The 21,131-nt window shown below is 40.1% G+C and overlaps 1 protein-coding gene across 3 annotated transcripts in view; it reads right to left on the bottom strand.

Annotated features, from left to right (window-relative positions):
• The window catches only part of epha3 (eph receptor A3), a 158,389-nt gene that overhangs the window by 70,838 nt on the left and 66,420 nt on the right, over positions 1-21,131 (bottom strand). For all 3 annotated transcript variants that reach the window (XM_049485063.1, XM_049485064.1, XM_007251746.4), the window contains exon 4: positions 2,344-2,499. In XM_049485063.1, the coding sequence (XP_049341020.1) occupies positions 2,344-2,499 (156 nt within the window). The remainder of the gene's footprint in view (positions 1-2,343; positions 2,500-21,131) is intronic.

Raw genomic sequence — 21,131 nt, 5'->3', positions numbered from 1 at the left:
ACTGCAGACGAATGGGATTACGATAAAATATGAGGTCATTTTCAATATCAAAAGGATGAAGGAAAAGACAAAAAAACGGGATTCCGTCCACAGAAGCGAAGCCGTAAAGCATCCTGTCTGCTTGTAAGTCAGCGAGGGAAAAAAGTGGAAATGCGTTAAGGGTTAACATCTTTGCCAGAGCAGGGCGTCCTTTGATCCGGACTTATAATAGAAATCGCAGTGTGCCAGTTAACGTTAACAGACTGGCTGGCCTGCCAGCAGGAGGATGTGAGGTGTGCCGGAGTAAGCCATCCATTACACACACACAGCCCCTTCTGACAAGCGGCTCAGCTCCCTGCCCACGGAGGTGTGAATACAGCATTCAGGACCACTACAGCCTAAAATTACCACCGTCGCCTCGGCACTGCAGCCACAACACAATCTGGGCCCGCGACTTTGAGAGGATGAATGACATGCGGGCGTTGTTGGCACGGCGCTATTGATAAATGCTCCAGATATGCAACATATTCATTCCTGTCTACTGCGGGCGTTTTTCTCACGTCGAGGATTTATGCCGCTGAATATACAAGCTTTATGGGGCCATAAAATGGAGACAGGCAGAAATAAACATGCTTATTTATACATACTAAAAGCAGGCATAAATATGGGTGTCTTTGAGCCTGAGTCTGAGCAGTGAGTGAACACAGAATCTTTACTGACAGCTTTTTACAGAATCCAAACTGTATATTATTCTATATATGTATATATATATATATATATATATATATATACACCTGTCATTTTAGTGTGGGAGGTTTCATGGCTAAATTGGACCAGCCTGGTGACCAATCTTCATTAATTGCATACCTCATACCAGCGTTCAAAAGAGGACAAATTGTTGGTGCACGTCTTGCTGGCGCATCTGTGACCAAGACAGCAAGTCTTTGTGATGTATCAAGAGCCACGGTATCCAGGGTAATGTCAGCATACCACCAAGAAGGATGAACCATATCCAACAGGATTAACTGTGGACGCTGTAAGAGGAAGCTGTCTAAAAGGGATGTAAAACCTCGGCTGCCCAAATCACGGCAGAATTCAATGTGCACCTCAACTCTCCTGTCTCCACCAGAACTGTCCATCGGTGTTTCAGTTTCATTGTCCAATATATATATTTATTCTGCAGTGATAATTCATTAAATTAAACCAAGACTTTATAGGACATGGATTTCTGGACTCTGGATTATACTGTTTAAAACTGCTCAGCCGCAAACGAAAAGTTTTTTTTTTTTTTTTTATAAAAAATCTGTGAAGACTTCTGGATGACCTTCGGAATTAAAACAGATAAAAATCGCGAAAAAAAGCGGCCTTGCTTTAATTGCAGCGCCCCTCTCAAAGCCGTGCTAAAAGCTAATCTGTTCTAGTCAGAGTAGCATCCATGCATCTGGGGAGATTCTATCTAGATAAACGTCTCTGCTTGAGGGCTATGACAGCATGACGCACTGAAATTAAGCTCACATAAGCTTTTTTTCGCTGTGTTCACTACACTGCTTCAACCGTGCTCCTAAGCAGTTTAACAGGGAACAGTGATAAGGCACAACCGCACCTATCAAACACTGAAACTGGGACTGAGACATTTAGAGATTTATACAGATCAAATATATACGTGACAGGAGCACGGCACAGCGTGACCGCATGCGCTGACCACTTTGGATGTCACGCGAGACACGCTTTATTAAACTTGGCCTCAGAATTCAACGCGCGAGCCGAGACTTATTACGTGATCTGAATCAGCACCGATAGCGAGACCATGATTTATGGATAATGTGTTTTGGAATGCTTGGCAGTGGCTGCGTGCATCTGTGTACCATCTGCATCCTCGTCTATAAAAGAGAATGGGTTAGCTCCCTCTACGGCGCAGGCCCGCGGAGACCCGCTGGGTTACAATGGTTAAAAAATAAACAAACAAAGGCGCTTCTCGCAGGGGATGCTTGGACTGGGTTGAAGAGGATCAGAAGCTTTGTCGGATCGAGCCAACATAAATTCATCAATCCCAGAGCAAACACCATAAACCGCAGTACTTAAGAGAGTAGCTTTAGGATTGCTTCAGTGTGTTTGAGCTGCTGATGTGCTGATTTTGATTGGCTGTGAGAACGTCGTCTCTCTTTTTTTTCAATGGTTCTAAAGGGGGAGTTTTGCTTGAGATTTGTGTATTGTATTGTGTGTAGTATTGTGGTGGTTTTCTTCCCACCAACTCACGGATGCTAAAACTGGGACTAGACTGATGTTAGGCAGCCAAGGCTGCGGGCTCTGGCTGCAGGTGCATACTGTAAGGTGTAAGGCATGAAGAGAATGAAGGATACGTACGAGTGCAGGCCATGGAAACGGGGTCTCCCTCCGATCGGAAGTAGTTCTTTTCGCAGCTGCAGTGCACGGCTCCCTCCTGGTGCGTGTAGCTGTGCGGGGGACACTTGAAACACTTCACGTTCCCAGAGGAGGCCTTATAGAAGCCGGGCCGGCAGGCTGCGGAGACAAACAGGAGCAGAAGACAAATTAGGATGCTGGGAACCTTTAGCCAACAGAGTCATCTATTACCCCATTACCACGCTGCCACCTTTAATGGACTGAATCATTTCACATGACCATATGCATCAGCAGACACACTGGAGAGACTTTTAATCACCTGACTTTGAGCCGCTATTGCAGAGAAAGCTCACAATACTGTCTGTATGCCAACGTATGTCCACACTGAGGAGAATTTGTGAGGAGAATGAAGAGTGCTAGAAGACCTCGAAGAAGGTGGGGGTAGGCGCCAAGGCGAAGCCCGCCGATAAAGCACATTTAAAAATGAGGCGCTAGTCGCTCCCTTTAGCGACATGTCCAGGGGACGTTGCATGAATTATGCAAATATACCTCTTAAAATGGAAAAAAGCTCTCTTTAAATATCTCTGGTATTAAATTGTACTCAGCAGCTCATCCGGCCCTATTCACGAGAATTCCATTCCATTACCCATAATGAGGAGGGGGGGGGGGGCGGAATCACGACAAGCCAGCTAATTACAGGGGCTCACACAAATCTGTATTCCACTCCTCTCGTTTTCACAGGTTCAATACTTGTCACTTGATACAGTTGGCGACCCAAAGTCAGCTTTCTCAAGTCAGCAGAACGATCCTTCTATACCCAATAAAACACATTCAAATTCAAGCACTTTATGGCCAGACAGGCGTGAGCTCTAAGCTCTTCTTTAGTTTGGACTCCACTAGCAGAGCCAGATTCTACCTCCCGGGAAAGCAGGACCAGAGACCATCTGAACAAATAACACACACAGCTCTCCGGAGCCCAGAGCCTGGCTGTCACCAGCAGATGTGTGATGATTATTACTTACTGTCCCGCACTCACAGCTCCTCACTTGCCACCTAATATTGGGCACCTGAAGTGCCTCTGTGAACAGAGCAGAGCAGTGCAGAGCAAAGCAGTGCAGGGCAGCGGGAGGCCACACTTCCCTGGTTTACAGAAATCAGGTTTACATTAACCCACAATTCCTCAGAGACTTCCCCGGCCACCGTAGAAAAACCAGCCTGACAAAAAATCAGCAGCGCCCATTAGGCCGAGTTATGGGAAATCAGATGTGACGCAGTGTTTCCTCTGCAAATTGGCAAACGCACAGTCCCAAATGAGATAAACATGCAGCCTAGCGTAGCGTAGCCAGAGGACACCTCACTGCAGGACTGTGAGGTTCAGAAAAAAAAAAACCCACACACACAGTCACCGATTTATACAGTGCTTATCTTTGCCTGTTCTCCAATATTTGCCTCATGAGGTGATGACTATTTGTAAGAGCCATGAGTATTCACACGTAACACACTCAACAAGAAGCAAATAAACAGCATTAAGAATGAAGCAAACTGCAGTAACTGATCATTAGGAATTTATATTAAATTTACTGACAATTTGTTGAAATGGTCCCAGTTCCTAAAACATTCAAAAACAAGCGCATTTATAAATAACATGTGTGCTTACTTATAAATACTGCTTCACTAAATCATATAATTAAAATAGAAAACATTTTCTATTTTTTATTTTTTCCTTTCCTTTGGTTCTGGCTGCCATTGAAACAACTTGGCTCAATAGGAAACGTTCAATGGGGTATATATGGGGTATATTTCACTTATAATATAATATATATAAATAATATTGTGGTTAATAATATGGTTTATATATAAAACACTTCAAATGCCAAATACAGTCTTGTCACTCTTGTAAGACCAGGCTCCCCATGGTAGGATAATAACTAGCTAGGTTAGCTGAGCAGGCTATGCTAAAGAGCTATGCTTTGGCTAGCGTTACCCTCCCCCACTCATTTTAACGTTTAACTGAGAAAGTGTCATAGCTGGAGAAGTGGGTTTAGCTAGCTTGGTCTCTTTCTGCTTACGTTTATCTGGCTAGATTGGCTGGCTGGGTAATATTATTATGGCTAGCCTTAGCTAGCTAGCTAGTTCTTTCTTTTTGAAGAAGTGTATTTTGAAACACAGCAGTGAAGCAGCATTGCTAATACCCAGCGGCACAACACTACTTCCTTACCCCACAGCCTAATTTTGGTAGACAATGATGATGCAGGTGAATAAAACTTATAACCCAGAGTTTAGAATCCAAGATGGCCACACTGCTCATCAACAGTGGGAAAAGCATAAATATTGCAGTTTGTGAGCATGTCTATCTATCTATTTGTGTCTTATTTAAATCAGTCGCACACACACCATTGTTACTTCTATTTTAACTTCTATCTGTGGACATGTTTTCATATGGTGTATTAGTGCACAAAATAATGCAGAACTGGTATTACTAACAATGCTAACCTGAGGCAATGCTAACAAAGATAAATTAGGACATAAAAACTGGGGCATATTTTGATTATGGATTCACAACAAAAGAGAGTAATACTTAAATGTTTGACAATGAGATTGTGGAATATCCAAAGTCTTTTATTCATTTTAAAATGTCTAGTTGTCGTCTCTAGTATAAATTTATGCCATGTGAGCTGTTTTTTGTGAAAAAAAAAGTGCTCTGGTGATCCAGTATGACAGTGCATTAGTTCAGTGGAGTTACGACAGGATGTTAGTTCTTGCTCATGAATATTTATACATGCAAACATATCGCATCTGATTGGCTAACAATACTGTGAGACAGTGAGATGGACAACAGTTAGAAGCCACTGACCTAGTCTTAGAGTCTCTGTAAAACGCTAGCCATTTAAAAACATCTAATCATTTGTTCTAACCTTAGCTCTGATCTACTGGGCAAAACATATAACACTGATATGTTATTTGCACAAATAACACAGGAACTAACTTGTCATGCTGTTCCTAGCGCTGTTACTTAGCTCCTGTCTTATGAGCATTAGTCTAGTCCCAGGCTAACTAGTCAGTTGCAGCTAACATGCTAATGATAGCTTAATTACAGCTTAATTTAAGTTTTGCTTAATGCTTAATGCTGCCTGTTTCGCTATCAGGTTAGCAGGTTAATAATTTAGCGTAGCTAGCTAAACATTGACATTACAGCAATCAGAAGACCGGTGATAACCAGCTCCATCCCACCGGCCAAGGAAAGAAAGCTTATTTGCCTCAATGGTGCGAGTGCTTGTCCTGGACAGCTCTTTATTGAAAGCCAGAGAGGCAATCATTTCTAGTGTCATGTCCCTCTCATCTCTCCCAGCCTTTCTATGTACTGTATGATAGGCTATGAGTGACATTAACCAGCGACCTGCCTCTACTTCCTCTGCCTCGCACACACTCACCCTCAGCTGTTCCGGGGGTTCCTGTCTAAACGTGAGAAGTGTGTGATGAGATATAAAAGAGTGTGTCTCTAACAAGTCGTGTCGGGCAGGAAGTGTCTCACCTCTCCTGGCAATGTGTACATGCGTGAATGAGTATGAGCGCGCGCGGGTGTGTGTGCGTGTGTGTGAGTGTGAGAGGGAGATTGGGTGCTGTTATTGATTGCACGTGTGCTGCGAGGAGACACTGGAGCTGACTCTCAGGCTAACAGGCAGGGGGAGGGAATGAGGCGGCTGTGGAGAGCCACAGAGGTGATTTCTCATCCAGGCCTTTCCCCACACGTTCCACACACACACACACACACACACACACACACACACGCACTCAGTCTTCATAAGGACCCACAGACACTCTCCCAGGAGCAGTGCTTAATCAGGATATGACAGATGATCTTATTATTTTGTCGATCTCCTCTTTGTTGTTTGGAAAGTGTTTGATGGTGGAGCACTGAAGGACCACCAGGACACGGAGGAGACTATAATACAGTGAATAGTAGCGTAAAATATATTGCACGCAGCGTATTATATAGTGTACTGTCGATATATATGTAGTGTGCGGTCATGTAATCTTAACATAATAAGCGATATATGAAGTTTACAAATGTTACAGTCAATTTGCATTAAGGGAACACAATATGGAAAAAATATGCAATGTGTAATGATGCTGTTGGATATCACTATATCAATATGAAACATGAACAGTTACGATAATTTAAGGCTTTTTAGTGTTCGGTTGAAACTTATGCACAAATTACACTACTAGAATTTTTTTTTTTGTATTATTCCAATATAAGGCTAACCGAATTATAAGGAGCACTATCATTGAATGTCTTTTTTTTATACATAAGGTGCATTATGTGACACTAGTAAGGAACAGGGATGTCATAATTTTTTCTTTCTAGTTCAGCAGGTCTCGCCACTGAGTGGTGGTTGTGAAGTAACTAAGTTAAGTAAAGCTAAGCTAAGTAAACAAAACTGTAATTCTTTAAAAAATATATTTTAAAATTAAACGAGCGCTGGATGTTAATCTACAGAGATTTCTCTCCTGAAAACTGTTTATTTGGGTGAGTAAATCGCTTCTGTCATTTACAGTAAGCCTGGAATTCCAGGTAACAGCATTAGCATTAGCGGCTAACATCTAGCTGTGGTTAGCACTAGTAAATGCTGCCTGACAGCACTACAATAAGGAACCCTGATTGTTCCAGTAAGCCAGGGTGATATTAGCTAGCGGTTTGTCCCATGTAGCTTGTTTTAACATGCAGGATACAGTCTGATATATTCACCTTTGAACAGTTAAAGTTATCGCTTAGCAAGGTTAGCAGCTAACGCTAATACTGTGCCAGTCTCGGTGCTGGAGAACTAAACTGAAACTCCTGTATAAGGCTGTACTTCAGTGGAGTGGCTTTACTGCTCCTTACAACCTGACTGGTAATATATATTTACATAAGGCACACTGACGATTTTTGGGAAAATTAAACGATTTTTAGTGCGCCTTAATGTGTGGAAAATACGGTAGATAACAGATAACAGAGTCTCAGGGTTCACAAACTTTTTCATTTTTCAATTTTTTGCATTTCCATGCCTTCACAGCAAATTTTCATGATCACAAAATCTTTAAATCATCAGTACAGACATGGACAATAAAAATTCATGTCAAAACTGATTATAGTAAGCCTATATCATTCCTAAAATTAATAATAATAATAACAACTTTGAAAGATGACATTTTACTAGCTGAATAACATTTCTGCATATTTATTATGTCAATACCTTACATCTGTCAGCATTTTCTCTCACTGAGTGATTTTACAGTTATAGTGCAGCTTAAACTTCAGTCACAGCCAGCTAGCTAATGCAAATACATGTGATTGATTTACCCAAACCAAAACCCAAGCTTTTTTCAGTCGATAAACAGAAACAGAGGTTTCTAATTTCCATGACTTTTTTCAAAATTTTCTGGGTATTTTAATTTTTCCAAAACTTATCCAGGCCTGGAAATTGCTATGTTTAAATTCCATGACTTTTCCAGTTTTTTTATGACCATACAAAGCCTGGAGTCTGGAATTGATTAAAAATAGTTTTTAAAAAATCATTATTATTTAATTTTATTACATTACAGTACGTATAACACTCCTCATATATTCTAAAGACCACCAGCAGCAGGTACAGACCAGGTACCTTCCCACTCTTGCACATTTTACACAGTTACTGAATAACTCAGCAGTTAATAGATAATAAGGTTTAATCAAGATTAATAACGTTCACATCAAGCCTAGAGTTTAAGCTGTTAAAAAGTAACAGCAACAATTCTCATAGAAAAGGTGTCCCCAAACTTCTGACCAAGTGTGTCCAAGTGTATAGTTGTTGCATATGCTTTCTGTGTCTATGTTGGTCTGTATTGACTGTTATGATGCTAAAAAGTCACTCCGTAGCTTTATATGCTTGTACAGCGTCTGTTCGGCAAACCCAAAAACCCTGAAAAAAAAAAAACAGAGAAGCTCCACTGACATCAGCAACTGCTGGTGTGACATAAACAACCCCCAGCAGATTGCTGCTCATCAGCTTTCAGTGGATCAATACGAGCGTGGTACGGACACGGCAGAGGGTGCCGGCTGGATTGGTGTACTGTAACGTCCGTACAGTAGCTTGCAGTGACTGAGAGGCTGCGGGGAACAAATGCATTCATTCAGCAGCTCCTGTTCAGACTAATTGCCTGTGAAACTGAATCCCACTGTCTGTCTCAGAAGAGGGCCTGCTATAGACACTCTGCCTCTGGGGACTGGAGAACAAAGGCCAGGTCACAATCGCACTCCAAGTGGCGCTTTGCAAAGTGCAAATGTCTGCCATTTAATACGCAAGGTTTATTTAAAAAAAAAAAAAAAAAAAAAAACTTCTTTTTTTCTGTTTCAGCTGGACTAAGCGCAAAATGAGAAACTGGGACGTACTTTTGACAAATGATCTTGTGTTATAACCAAACGATACAAGTGGTGACTAACTGTTTCCTTGATTGTTGATTGTAGGAGAACACGGAAAGAGAGATACATTTGTTGTTTTATTCTATAAACTACAGACAACATTTCTCCCAAATTCCAAATAAAAATATTAAATTCAAAATAAAAATAATTTAGAACAGAAAATGAGAAATGGCTGAAATAACAAAAAAAGATGCAGAGCTTTCAGATCTCAAATAATGCAAAGAAAACAAGTTCATATTCATAAAGTTTTAAGAGTTTAGAAATCAATATTTGGTGGAATAACCCTGTTTTTTATCACAGTTGTCATGCATCTGGTCTTGGCATGTTCTCCTCCACCAGTCTTACACACTGCTTTTGGATAACTTAATGCCACTCCTAGTGCAAAAATCAAGCACTTCAGCTTGGTTTGATGGCTTGTGATCATCCATCTTTTTTTATTTGGTAAAATCAAAGAAACTCATCATTTTTAAATGATCTTTTATTTTGATTACAGACCGTATGAACCCAATATTTAATTAATTGTAATATAGCAATTAATTCTTACAACACTTGAGGAAGTGTATCAGGTGTTATTTTGCCCCATTCTTCCTGAAAACATGCCATCATTTAGGTGTGCAACAGAATTGGGTCTTCACTCAACTTTCCATTTCAAAATTCTCTTCAATTTTTTTATATTGGACAGAACTGTAGATACCGGTATTTGTAATGTGTTCAGCATGTGGTTTTGCATTGTCTTATTAAAACTTTATGGATATCTCTGGAATAGACCATCTTTAAAGCAGTATTTGTTGCACTAAGATCTCAATATACTTTTTTTTGCATTATTTCTGCCATTACATAAGTGAATTGACACTTACGAAACAATTAAGAAAGATACTTGGTTTTGAAAATGCTGATAAGTGTCTGGATGGCTGTTTTTTTTATTTTGTCCAGAGCTTACAGTGTCTAGTTCTTTCCAAAAAAAAAAAAAAAAAATCTGAAGTACTAATGAATCTGATCCCAGTACCTACGTCCACTCTGTGATGGTCCATGCCAGATGCCTATGAGCCCAAAGAAGTAGATGTCACCTTTTCAAAGTCAATCATTATTTGGATTTCTTTATGTCATTTTAGATCTAAGCTACTGGAAAGAAAACCTTAAATATCATAGGTTCATACTGTCTGCAATTATGTGTAAAATACATAGATTTTTTTGCATTTGGGGCTGTATAAATCCCAATCAGAAGCATTGGTTTCATGAAGTGAAGCTCACAGTGAAGGTCACTGCTGCACACTGTGCTGTTGTGTACTGCTGTGCACTCGCGTAATGGGAAAAGCATCAAACCCAATTAAAGCACATGCATGGGTTTCATCTCCTGCCTTAATCACATCACAACCAGAATCGACACCTCCAGAGCTCTCTGCTCATGTGACCTTTGACCCCAATCGATGCCCGCCTGCCGCCGCCACGGAAAACCTGCGCTCCGTCGTTTTGGGCGCATTTGAATTGCACAGGAAATTTGCTCTGCGCCTTTGCACTTCCACATTTTTTAACCGAAGCCCTGCTGGGAGTTTTTTGGACTAAATCGCAAAGTTCCACAGTTCTTGAGAAAATGAGTCGACTGTCTTGTAAACACGCCAATAACCCAAGAGGGATTCGGAATGGTAAACAAACTGAGAGACGTACGCGCAAATAACCGCACGCTGAACAGGGAAAAAACACTCTCGAATCACAATCACAGTCACAAACCTGCGCACACACACACACTCCTCGTAGGAAAACAAACGCGCGCGCCCGCAGACGGACACATAAATCACAGATCCGAATGCTTAGCCCTGCATTCACATGAGCTATCTCGCACTCAGTGGTCCATTTGTAACCGCGGGCACTTAGGAGAGCCCAGCTGTAGCGCAGAGACAGAGAGCTGAAATGTGATCAGAGCGCCTCAGTGAGTCTGTGTTTGTCCTGGAGCCTGTACAATGGCGCTCTCAGAGGAGAATGAGGCTACCTCACCCTGAATCAATACACCCTTGCCTTGTAAACAACTCCAATGACACCCTCACATCACCAGAAAAAGCCCCTCTCCAACACCCCCATCCCTTTAGCAGGGGCCTTCTTTTTTCCTTTTTTTAAATTTTTTTTGAAAACCAGGCCCTTTTTTTTTTTGAAAACCTGAAAGACTACAGAACGCTCAAAATGCCTGTTTTGCTCCATTCTCACTCCAAAAAAAAAAAAAAAAAAAACACCCTGACATACTGGAATAATACTCCTAACAGGACTTGACTGCATGAGTAGTTCAAAGAAACCAAACACTCTTGCTTTGGAGAGCGTGTTCAAGAGTGGAGTTCTTCATCAGCTCTCTCTCTCTCTCTTTCTCTCTCTCTCTCTCTCTCTCTCTCTCTCTTTCTCTCTCTCTCTTTCTCTCTCTCGCTCTCTTTTTCTCTCATGGTGAAAGGAGAGGTCAGCGAGGTTTCGCTCCACTTCAGCCCTGCCAGCAGTAAACAGAGCAAGTAGTCCAGAGTGTTCACTAAACAAATGATTTCCTGGTTCCAGAGACTGCCTCCCTCCCCTTCCATTTCACAAGGTCAGAGGGACTTTCACCCCTCCTCTCCACTTTCGTCCTTTCTTCTCCTCTGTCTCTGTCTCTGCCTCTACCTCTCCCTCTCTCTCTCTCTTTCTCTCTTCCCCTCTCCCTCCCAATGCGGCAAGTAAAATTAGATTTGATCAGGCGTCCTGCGGGAGAGCCATTCTTCAGCGTTAGGAACGGCAGGCAGAGCCGCGAGCGGCCGAGACAAATATTAGCATTGTGAAGAACACGCCGAGCTTCAGGATCTGTTTTCACTGCTCCAAACATATGTTTTTCCTCGCCGCGTTCTCCACCACCCCACAATGCCACTACTGTGCCTCCCGCACCTTTCCCGAGCTGCTCATCAGACGCCTTTCTCATTCAAATCAGCTCCCGGATCAGATCGCTTAATTACGCCGTCCGGAGCGTGCGGTGCCAATTTTCCCCAAGTGAAGCTCCAAATGTGAAGAGGCTTTTCGAGGCCCTTTTGAAAATGAATGAGCCTCCACTTCAGTGCCATTACCTTGTAGTTACCAGCACAAACACCAATCTGCGGCGCTGCGGAAAGCGTCTGCTCGACAACCGCTCCTTCATTCATGCACGCTGGCACGCTAACAGAGTGCATGTGCAATATGTTTTTGGGTGTTTAGTTCTGATTAGTTTTGGCAGGAAAGGCAACAATAAACATCTCGATGGAAAAGTTGCAAAGTGTTAGTGCTGGCTCCAAACTGTGGTCGCTGTTGGAGGTGAAATTCTTCTCTGAGATATCTTACAAGTGTCTTCCATCAATAAGGAACAGTTAAGTGACAAGTCAAGAATGCACAACAGAAATAATGCTTTAATACATTTATCACATTTTAAATCACTACATCATATGTCTAAATATATATGGATGGAATCCCCTTCTAATGACTGCATTCAGCTCATTTCAAAGACTTTTTAACAATTTACCGGTAACTAGAAACTGGATTGTATCCTTATAGGATTTTAATTCCAATTTGATTTGATTTAAATCCAATTGTTAGAATTAGCAAATTTGTTAGCAATTATTACTGGTGTTTTGGTTGTACTGGGAGGGGTTTCAGTCGTTGAATGTGTTTTGAAGGGACGGGTGTGTTTTCAATGTGATAACGTGGCTTAAATGCATCTCTTACCCTTGCATGTTTTATTGCATGGCCATATCTACTGTATATGTTACCCTAATACTGATAACAGATTAAATGACCAGGTGTCAATGGGTCTAAGGCTATCTTTACACAACCGGTAAAAGTGGTCCAAATCTGACACTTTGCATCACATTTGACAGAGATGTGCTATCTGTCTATTTGCAGTGTGCATAATAATTTACACTAAATCTGACTTTTTTTAGGTGTTAAAATCTAATACGTATCTGATACACAGCAAAGCGAAGAAAGATTGTAATGAATGCAACTTAGTTTCTCAGGGGGACGTCTATAAAACATATATATCACAGTTCTACTCAGTGATTAAAACTCTTGCATCAGTACTGCAATTGAAAAAAACAGGAGGACCCGGGAGTTTTTTGGCTTTCTCGGTCACATGACATCGCGTTCAGTAGCTCCTCCATTTCCACTCGCTGTTGTGTTTACGTGGATCTCTGTGGAATTGCACACTCAAAGTGTAATTATGGTGCGTGGCAGTGGACAAATAGCTATTTAACTAAACGTGAGATGATGAAACTCAGAGATGTGCATCCAGACGGAACTAAATTTAGTGAAAAACAGTAGATAATTCAGCCTGTAATTTTTTTTTAAAAAGAAGATGCCTAAGAAAAACACATATATGGTCGTTCCGGACGGGAATAAAATCACAGAGGACCCCCCATAAAAGAGAAAATTACCCCAGGACCCCCTGAGAAACTAATCCTGTCCAGTAGGGCCAATAGAATATGACTTTTTGAAGCAGAGAAACATGAACCTATTGGCACTATAGGTAATATGTGTTGGAATGATGTTGCTTCATCTACTACATTCCTTTTGGGATTAATTGGAGAGTTTGAGGACACTTTTGTCACTGAATGCAATCAAATCCTCACAGCAATGCTCCAAAATCAACTTAAATTCCTTCCTACAACAGTATAGACAGTTACTCCAACAAAAGAAAGATAAACTCCATTTAATATCCTTAATTTCAGAAGAAACAAGTTATATATATATATATATATATATATATATATATATATATATATATATATATATATATATATTCCAGTACTGCTGTCAGTGTATATAATATATTTGCCTTTATACTATGCATCCTTTTAAATTAATTGCAGGCCTCTGCACGCTGTATCCTGCTTCATAAATCTGTCAAAGCGATTGAAAATATTGTGCCTGCGCTCTAATTAAGACACGCTAATGACACAAGTGCAGGGACATTAGAGCGGGTCAGTCAGGCAGAGGACCCTCAGACAATCTAAAAAGCATACTTCATCATTACAGGCCAGACTCTGTCACTCTTCTGCCTCATTAAAACAGCAAGATTCACCACGGACAACAGCGCTCTTAAGCTATGCTAATGCCCTGCCTTTTTAATGGGGATATCCTCTCCAGCTTACTCTCACTCTCACTCTGCATCTCACTCTCTGTTTTGACATCTCTGCTAGGCACCAATTCCCATTCACACATTGTCACAGCAGCCAGTGGTCCTGCCGCAGGACAGACACACACACACACACACACATACACACACTGCAGACACACAGTGTGCAGATACACACTGAGCCTCTTTTACCAGAGCACTGGAGCTGATGCAATGATTGCAATTAGGGGTGCGCCATATCGTATTGTATAAAATAATACCGTCATTATTCAAATTTTTCAAACGCTAAAAATTCATATTGTGATAACAGCAGTGTTTTGTCTTGAAAGCAGTCTAATGTTTTGTATTTGCTTTGATATTTAGTATTTAGTGTAAAACAGGGGTATTGTTTGTTGATTTTTTGCAGTTTATATTTACAGCTCTGGAAAAAAATAAGAGTCAGTTTCTGAATCAGTTTCTCTAATTTTGCTATTTATAGTTATATGTTTGAGTAAAATGAACATTGTTGTTTGATTTTATAAACTAAGGACTTTTAATCCAAATTCCAAATACAAATATTGTCATTTAGAGCATTTATCTGCAAAAAAATATGAAATGGCTGAGAAAACTTCATATTCAAAAAAGTTCATATTCATAAAGTTTTAAGAGTTTAGAAATCAATATTTGGTGGAATAACCCTGGTTTTAATCACAGTTTTAATGCATTTTCATGGAATGTTCTCCTCCACCAGTCTTACACACTGCTTTTGGATAACTTTATGCCACTCCTGGTGCAAAAATCCAAGCAGTTCAGCTTGGTTTAAAGGCTTGTGATCATCCATTTTCCTCTTGATTATATTCTAGAGGTTTTCAATTTGGTAAAATCAAAGAAACTCATCTTTTTTATCTTATTACATCTCTTATTACATTTTTATTAACCTTCAATGCACACTGTTCCTATTTACTATGTTACATCTATCAGAAGTAGATTATGTCTCACTAATACTGTTCATTTTACCCTAATATTGGATAATATTTTATGGAATGCATTATTAATCGTGTTGCTGCATCATCAACATCTAGAAAAAACGTGAAATGGTGAAAGTCACCTTCTAGCCTTTGAATATCGTAATATACTGTAAATCGCAGAATAACAAAAAATCACAATGATAGTTTTTCCTAATATCATGCAGCCCTAGCCTGTCCTGTCCTGATTGTGCAGAAAATTATTGTGATTTTTTTAAAGCAATTGTATGCCACTGATATGATAATTAATAGCCTAATAATACACTTACACCCTGTTAAAGAGCAATTAACTTGTTATTATAAAACATATTCCGAATAGAAAAAAGTTAATAGAAATATTTTAAATAAATAAAACCTAAATAAAATATATCTAATGTTGAAATACTGGCATACGCAGAAGACCAGTTGTGCTCTCTCAGGGCTCCAGCAGCTGATGGCAAGCTACATGAACGGGATTCAAATCATCAATCTCCTGATCATAGTGGCAGAGCTTTAGACTGCTGGACAACTTGAAGCTCACAAAAAATATTTATAATGACAGGTCTACCACCAATAATATAATTATTGCAAAAATATTGTGATATTATTTTAGGACCATATCGGCCACCCATAGTTGCATACACAAACAATTTTAAATCAAACTATCAGATACTGGAATACGTGCTGAATCTGACTCATCCTCATCAGGCTAATTCACCTGTGTGGCTGCAGGTGATGGCAGGGTGCAGACTCTGGCGGTGAGTGGGGGGTCGGTTCAGTGTACAGATTGCAGCTATGAGGTCTATCCGCTCGAAAAAATGCCCCAGCGAGCTTATAGGGCACAGAGTGCTGGGATGTTTGGTAATGGGCCAGCACAGCACACAGTTACCAAGGCTTAGCTGGCTTTCGCTGCCATTGTCAGCAGTTAAGGTCAGGAGTGTGTGCTGTGTGTGTGCGGAGCTTAGCTGTGTGCTCACAGCTGGCTGTGTGTGTACGGACTATAAACTAGCTGGGGGGAGCAGCTGGGGGGCTAGGCTGGCAACTGGGCTTGGCAACTCACGTGTGCATGCTGGGATCAGCCAAACAGCACCCACACACAGAGCCTAACAGACATACACACAGACCTACATTAACACACACTGACATACAACCAGACAGAGAGAGAGAGACGCTCACAGATGCACATGTGCACACATGCCAATAGACACACCCACACCAACACACACACATACACATATATAAAGACTGTGAGTGGGGTGTGCAATATTTGAGTGGCTGATATATTGCGCACAGATGAAGAATGGTGGGGGAGGGGGGTGGCTTTATCATAATTTATGACTGATGATCATTTGTACACAGGAAATACTTATTCTGCAGACCAGGGGTGGGCAATACGCCCCCCAAATAATATCACAATATTTCAGGATATTTTTTACGATAAATATTTTGGGCCATATGACAAAACAAAAAATTATTTTATTAATTAAGAATGTACAATTGCAACAAAATAAATGTTAACATTTATTTACATTCATTAATTAATTGAACAGTTCAGTCTATGTTGTAAATGGAATCAATATATAATAGTAATAAATTAATAATACATTGGTAATAATGTATTGAAGCAAAATATTATTTAGTGCATGCATATAAACTGCAAACATAAATAACTACACCCAAAAATAGCTTTAAATCTTTTTTAAGACAGAATATCCTGACTTCTGCATCCGGACTGCGGAAGCAGAAGTGTGCTCAGACCATAATATATATTTAACTGCCTGTTATGGAAAAATAAATCCACCTACTAACTAAGAAGACACTACCAGGATGACATCTTCTCAAAAAAAAAAAAAAAGACCAGGAGGGAACCGAAAGATGGGAAGGCCGACAATATGAAGACAATTCAAAAGAAACTAGTGCTAGTTGCTAGCGTAAAATGCTAACATAGCTCCGTAAGTTTCGAGAACAGTCAGGAAATGCCCAACATGACATTATAGAATCTCAAACATGGATGGAGGCTTCAATTGGAGAATTCAAGAAAATAACTGACGGATGGAGAAAATATTGAGCTCCAGAGAAAAGAGAGTGAGTAACGCTGAAGAAAATAAGAATCCGAAGGAAGAGAAATGATTCCGTTCATCACTGACTTTCTTAAAACTGAGCTAAAGACAGAATATCCCTATTATCAAAAATATTGGATTTTTAAAATCATGACATACCTGTGCCACAATATAGTGTGGGCTATGATATGGCACACCTCTACTGTTCTGCACACAGCTAAAGAGCTAATAATTTGCATATTGCAAATTGCTTTTACTATTGTTAATGTGAAGGTCGGCCATATAGAATCTGAACTTAGGGTTGGTGAGGCTCTCCAGACTTTCATAATAGTAAACCCGACCTGTAGCAGCGTTCCAGTTCCAGTTCAAATTTCCTACTTAGAACTAGAAAATTCAGGTTTAAATATAATGCATTATAGTTGTTGGAAAAATTGCTCAGTTCAGTACAATTGTGCAAACAGCACACTGGAATACACTGCAGGCCTAAATCTCCCACCATTCAGTTTGGTCTCTCAGTGATTTCTATGGAGACAGGTGGCCGTTGTGTACAGAGCACTGTGAGAGGGGAGGCAACTGAAAAGAACAATAAAAACATGAGATTTTCTCAATTTTATGCCAAGTGGGTTTTGCTGGCCAGTCATGTTGTTAAAGTGTGCCTTCTCATACAAGTCCTCATACAAACTGCACCCTGAAATATCAGTTAAAAAGTATTTAAAGAAATAGAGTAATAATAAAAATAATAAAAAGAGTAATATCTGAATTTTATCATCCAACATCTCTGCTTTTATTAAAATACATCAAAAGGGGTGGGCAAACTCTGGTACCAGGCCTTTATACTTCTTTCTTCAAATACATAAATCAACAATACTTCAGTTTCTAAATGAGTTTCTCTAATTTTGCTATTCAAAAGTATTTGTTTGAGTAAAATGAACATTGTTGTTTTATTTTATAAACTACGGACAACATTTCTCCCACATTCCAAATAAAAATATTGTCATTTGGAACATTTATTTGCAGAAAATAAACGCATGAAATAACAAAAAAGATGCAGAGCTTTCAAACCTCAAATAATGCAAAAAAAAAACCCGTTCATATTCATAAAGTTTTAAGAGTTCAGAAATCAATATTTGGTGGAATAACCCTGGTTTTTAATCACAGTTTTCATAATTTTTGGCATGTTCTCCTCCACCAGTCTTACACACTGCTTTTGGATAACTTTATGGTGCTTCACTCCTGGTGCAAAAATTCAAGCAGTTCAGCTTAGTTTGATGGCTTGTGATCATCCATCTTCCTCTTGATGATATATTTCAGAGGTTTTCAATTTGGTAAAATGAAAGAAACTCATAATTTTAAGGATGCCTCTTATTTTTTTCCAGAGCTGTATGTTGGTTTTCATGTCAGGTTTCTATTGCTTAACATGTTTTATATTTACGATTCATGATCAAGTGGCCTTGACTGCCCTGGCAGAACATCAGAAGATAAAAGTTTAGATTATAGACACTACAGGATAATCTGGGAAGATCATTGTTAAGAATCAAAATCCAAAAAGATAATCCAGCAATTAATGAAGAGTTTTAACATTCCTTACACTCAATGTAGTGCATAGATCGGTTTGTTTTAAAAGTAAAAAAGAACAAAACAACACCCCTCGAAAGGTGTTAATTATCAGTTACCATCATCAACCACATACTTCCAGATCGGCTCATCCCTAATTGCGGCGGAGCAGAGCTAAAAGCGGATGCTGCAACCCTTTTTTCCACATCAGTTTCCCCCCAAGCCGCCGGATGCGACTGGGTCAATCAGTAATTTTAGGACACCATTTCACTGAAATCCCCCTGACACGTCTCAATAAGCCACCATGATGCCTGCAGCAAATTGAGCAGATCGGGGGGAGGAGGGAGAAGGGGTAGGAGGAGGTTAAAGAAAGAGAAAATGTAGCTTTGAAACAACTAAGCCTATTAGCATAATTTTCAAAGCCTCTTGGAATGTGAATGTGATTCCCCCTGCCCGGGCCGGTCCTTCTCCTTCTCCTTGGCTCTATTGTACAACATGTACAGCTCTCAGACAGAAGGGAGCACAATAGGAGCCCCTGCTTTGGCCACCACCAAATCCCCTATTGTGGCAGGTTTATAGCCGCCCCTTTCTGTGCCGAGCAGGTCCCTCCATTCCTGCGGAGATGCCGGACCACACGGAATTCGCTGCCACTGATAAATCTCTCCCGCAGACAAAGGGAGAGCGGGGTCAGCCAAGGGTCCGGGGATTGTGCTGGTCACTTTTAAATGTACGCCGACTGTCAGCCGTGGCCGTGACTGATAACGGAGGTATTATTTTCACAGAGGAGCAGCGCCCAAACACCAGCCATAAAACTTCCCATTCCAATCCAAACGACCTGCTTCTGGCTATTGTGGCGCTTCCATACCCGGGTCCAACCACGATAACCAGGCCCGAGCGCAGGCGTGTGTTGGGGGGAGGCATCTATAAGCCTGTGAATTAATGCCTCTATTGTGTCCCAATGTGAGAAACAATGGCTGCCAACAGCAACGGCAGGAGCCCCATATGTCCATTACCGATGAAGCAACGATGAAGGGACATAAAAATTCAGGCAGTGGATTTTCTATCTGCTCCGTCTTGATTATCCGTCCTCCAGATCTCTCTCCAGGGTGACACAAAAGGGAAGGAGAAGGAGACGATGAAAAACGGCTGAAACTCAAAAGGGCAGAAGTAATTATTCAAATTCTTTATGCCTCACTCAGCTCCACGCGCTTTAGAACTGGATGTATGCATGTGAGATGAATGTGTGTGTGTGTGTGTATGCCTGTGTGTGTGTATGTGTGTGTGTATGTGTGAGTGAGTGTGCATAAAAAAAAGAAGGAAAAAAAAAGAAAAACGAAGGGCAGCCGAGGCAAAGTGCACCATGAACAAAGGCTTGCCTGAATGACAGCAATAGTGAGCTGGAAGTGTCCTCCTTTCAGGAGCACTGAAATAGGTCAGTTAGAACACTCCACAGCAACAACACTGAGCCCTTACTGAGGATGGCCCACTTCCTCCATCACCAGCAGCTCTCCAGCTATCTATTCACACTTCACAGTGATATCATCACTGCCACACACTCATTCACCCACCCTTACCAACACACACATACACATACCGGGCTGTAATTGTGGAAATAAATACACATCCTCTACAGAGACGCACATCTGCACCTTTTACAGCTTTTATAATAACTATAATGTTTATAGTCTTTTTATAAAATGCTGCCAATATAATTAAATACATAAGATTAATTAGAGGTTAAATTAAACATAATTGAATACATCATGTTTTACTTTGTTCCCAATGTGTTAAAATGAAAGCAGTACTTTCTACATTTAAACTATATTTACATTGTGTCCTAAAACTTATCTAATATGATATAAATAGTAGCAACCTGCTAATTCTGAAATCAATGATAATAAATAAAAAGAGTTTATCATCATTTTTTTAATGATTGCTTTGTCTATTTGACTGACTTCAGTGACAACAGTATTTGTAAAATCCTAAGTTCAATTCTGTGGGTTTTATACACCTCTAGGACACACATGGCATTAGGCGTATTGCTAATAGGTTCTGATCCAGAGAATCCAATTCTATTGGCAATACTTAACATTAAGAAACCACTTCAGTTTCTGAATCAGTTCCTCTGATTTTGCTATTTATAGGTTGATATTTGAGTAAAATGAAAATTGCTGTTTTATTCTATAAACTACAGACAACATTTCTCCCAAATTCCAAACTAAAATATTGTCATTTAGAGCATTTATTTGCAGAAAATGAGAAATGGCTGAACAAAAGAACAAACAGATGCAGAGCTTTCAGAGCTCAAATAATGCAAAGAAAACGCTCATATTCATAAAGTTTTAAAAGTTCAGAAATCAATATTTGGTGGAATATCTTGGCATGTTCTCCTCCATTAGTCTTACACACTGCTTTTGGATAACTTCATGCCACTCCTGGTTGCAAAAATTCAAGCAGTTCAGCTTGAAGAGGTTTTTGATCATTTTTAAGTGGTACATTTCCACACCTGTGTTGCAACAAGTGCATGGCAATGAGAGCATTAGAAGTGGTATCCACAAACATTCAAACACTCAGTGTATACTCAGTGCATTTTTTTATTATAAATCACCATAAACCATATTACAGTATGTGTGTGTGTGCATATA

The sequence above is a fragment of the Astyanax mexicanus genome, chromosome 11 (genome assembly GCF_023375975.1).
Source record: "Astyanax mexicanus isolate ESR-SI-001 chromosome 11, AstMex3_surface, whole genome shotgun sequence".
Taxonomy (NCBI): Eukaryota; Metazoa; Chordata; class Actinopteri; order Characiformes; family Acestrorhamphidae; genus Astyanax; species Astyanax mexicanus.
Note: the sequence above shows the minus strand (reverse complement) of the source record. Positions and strands in the feature narration are given on the sequence as shown.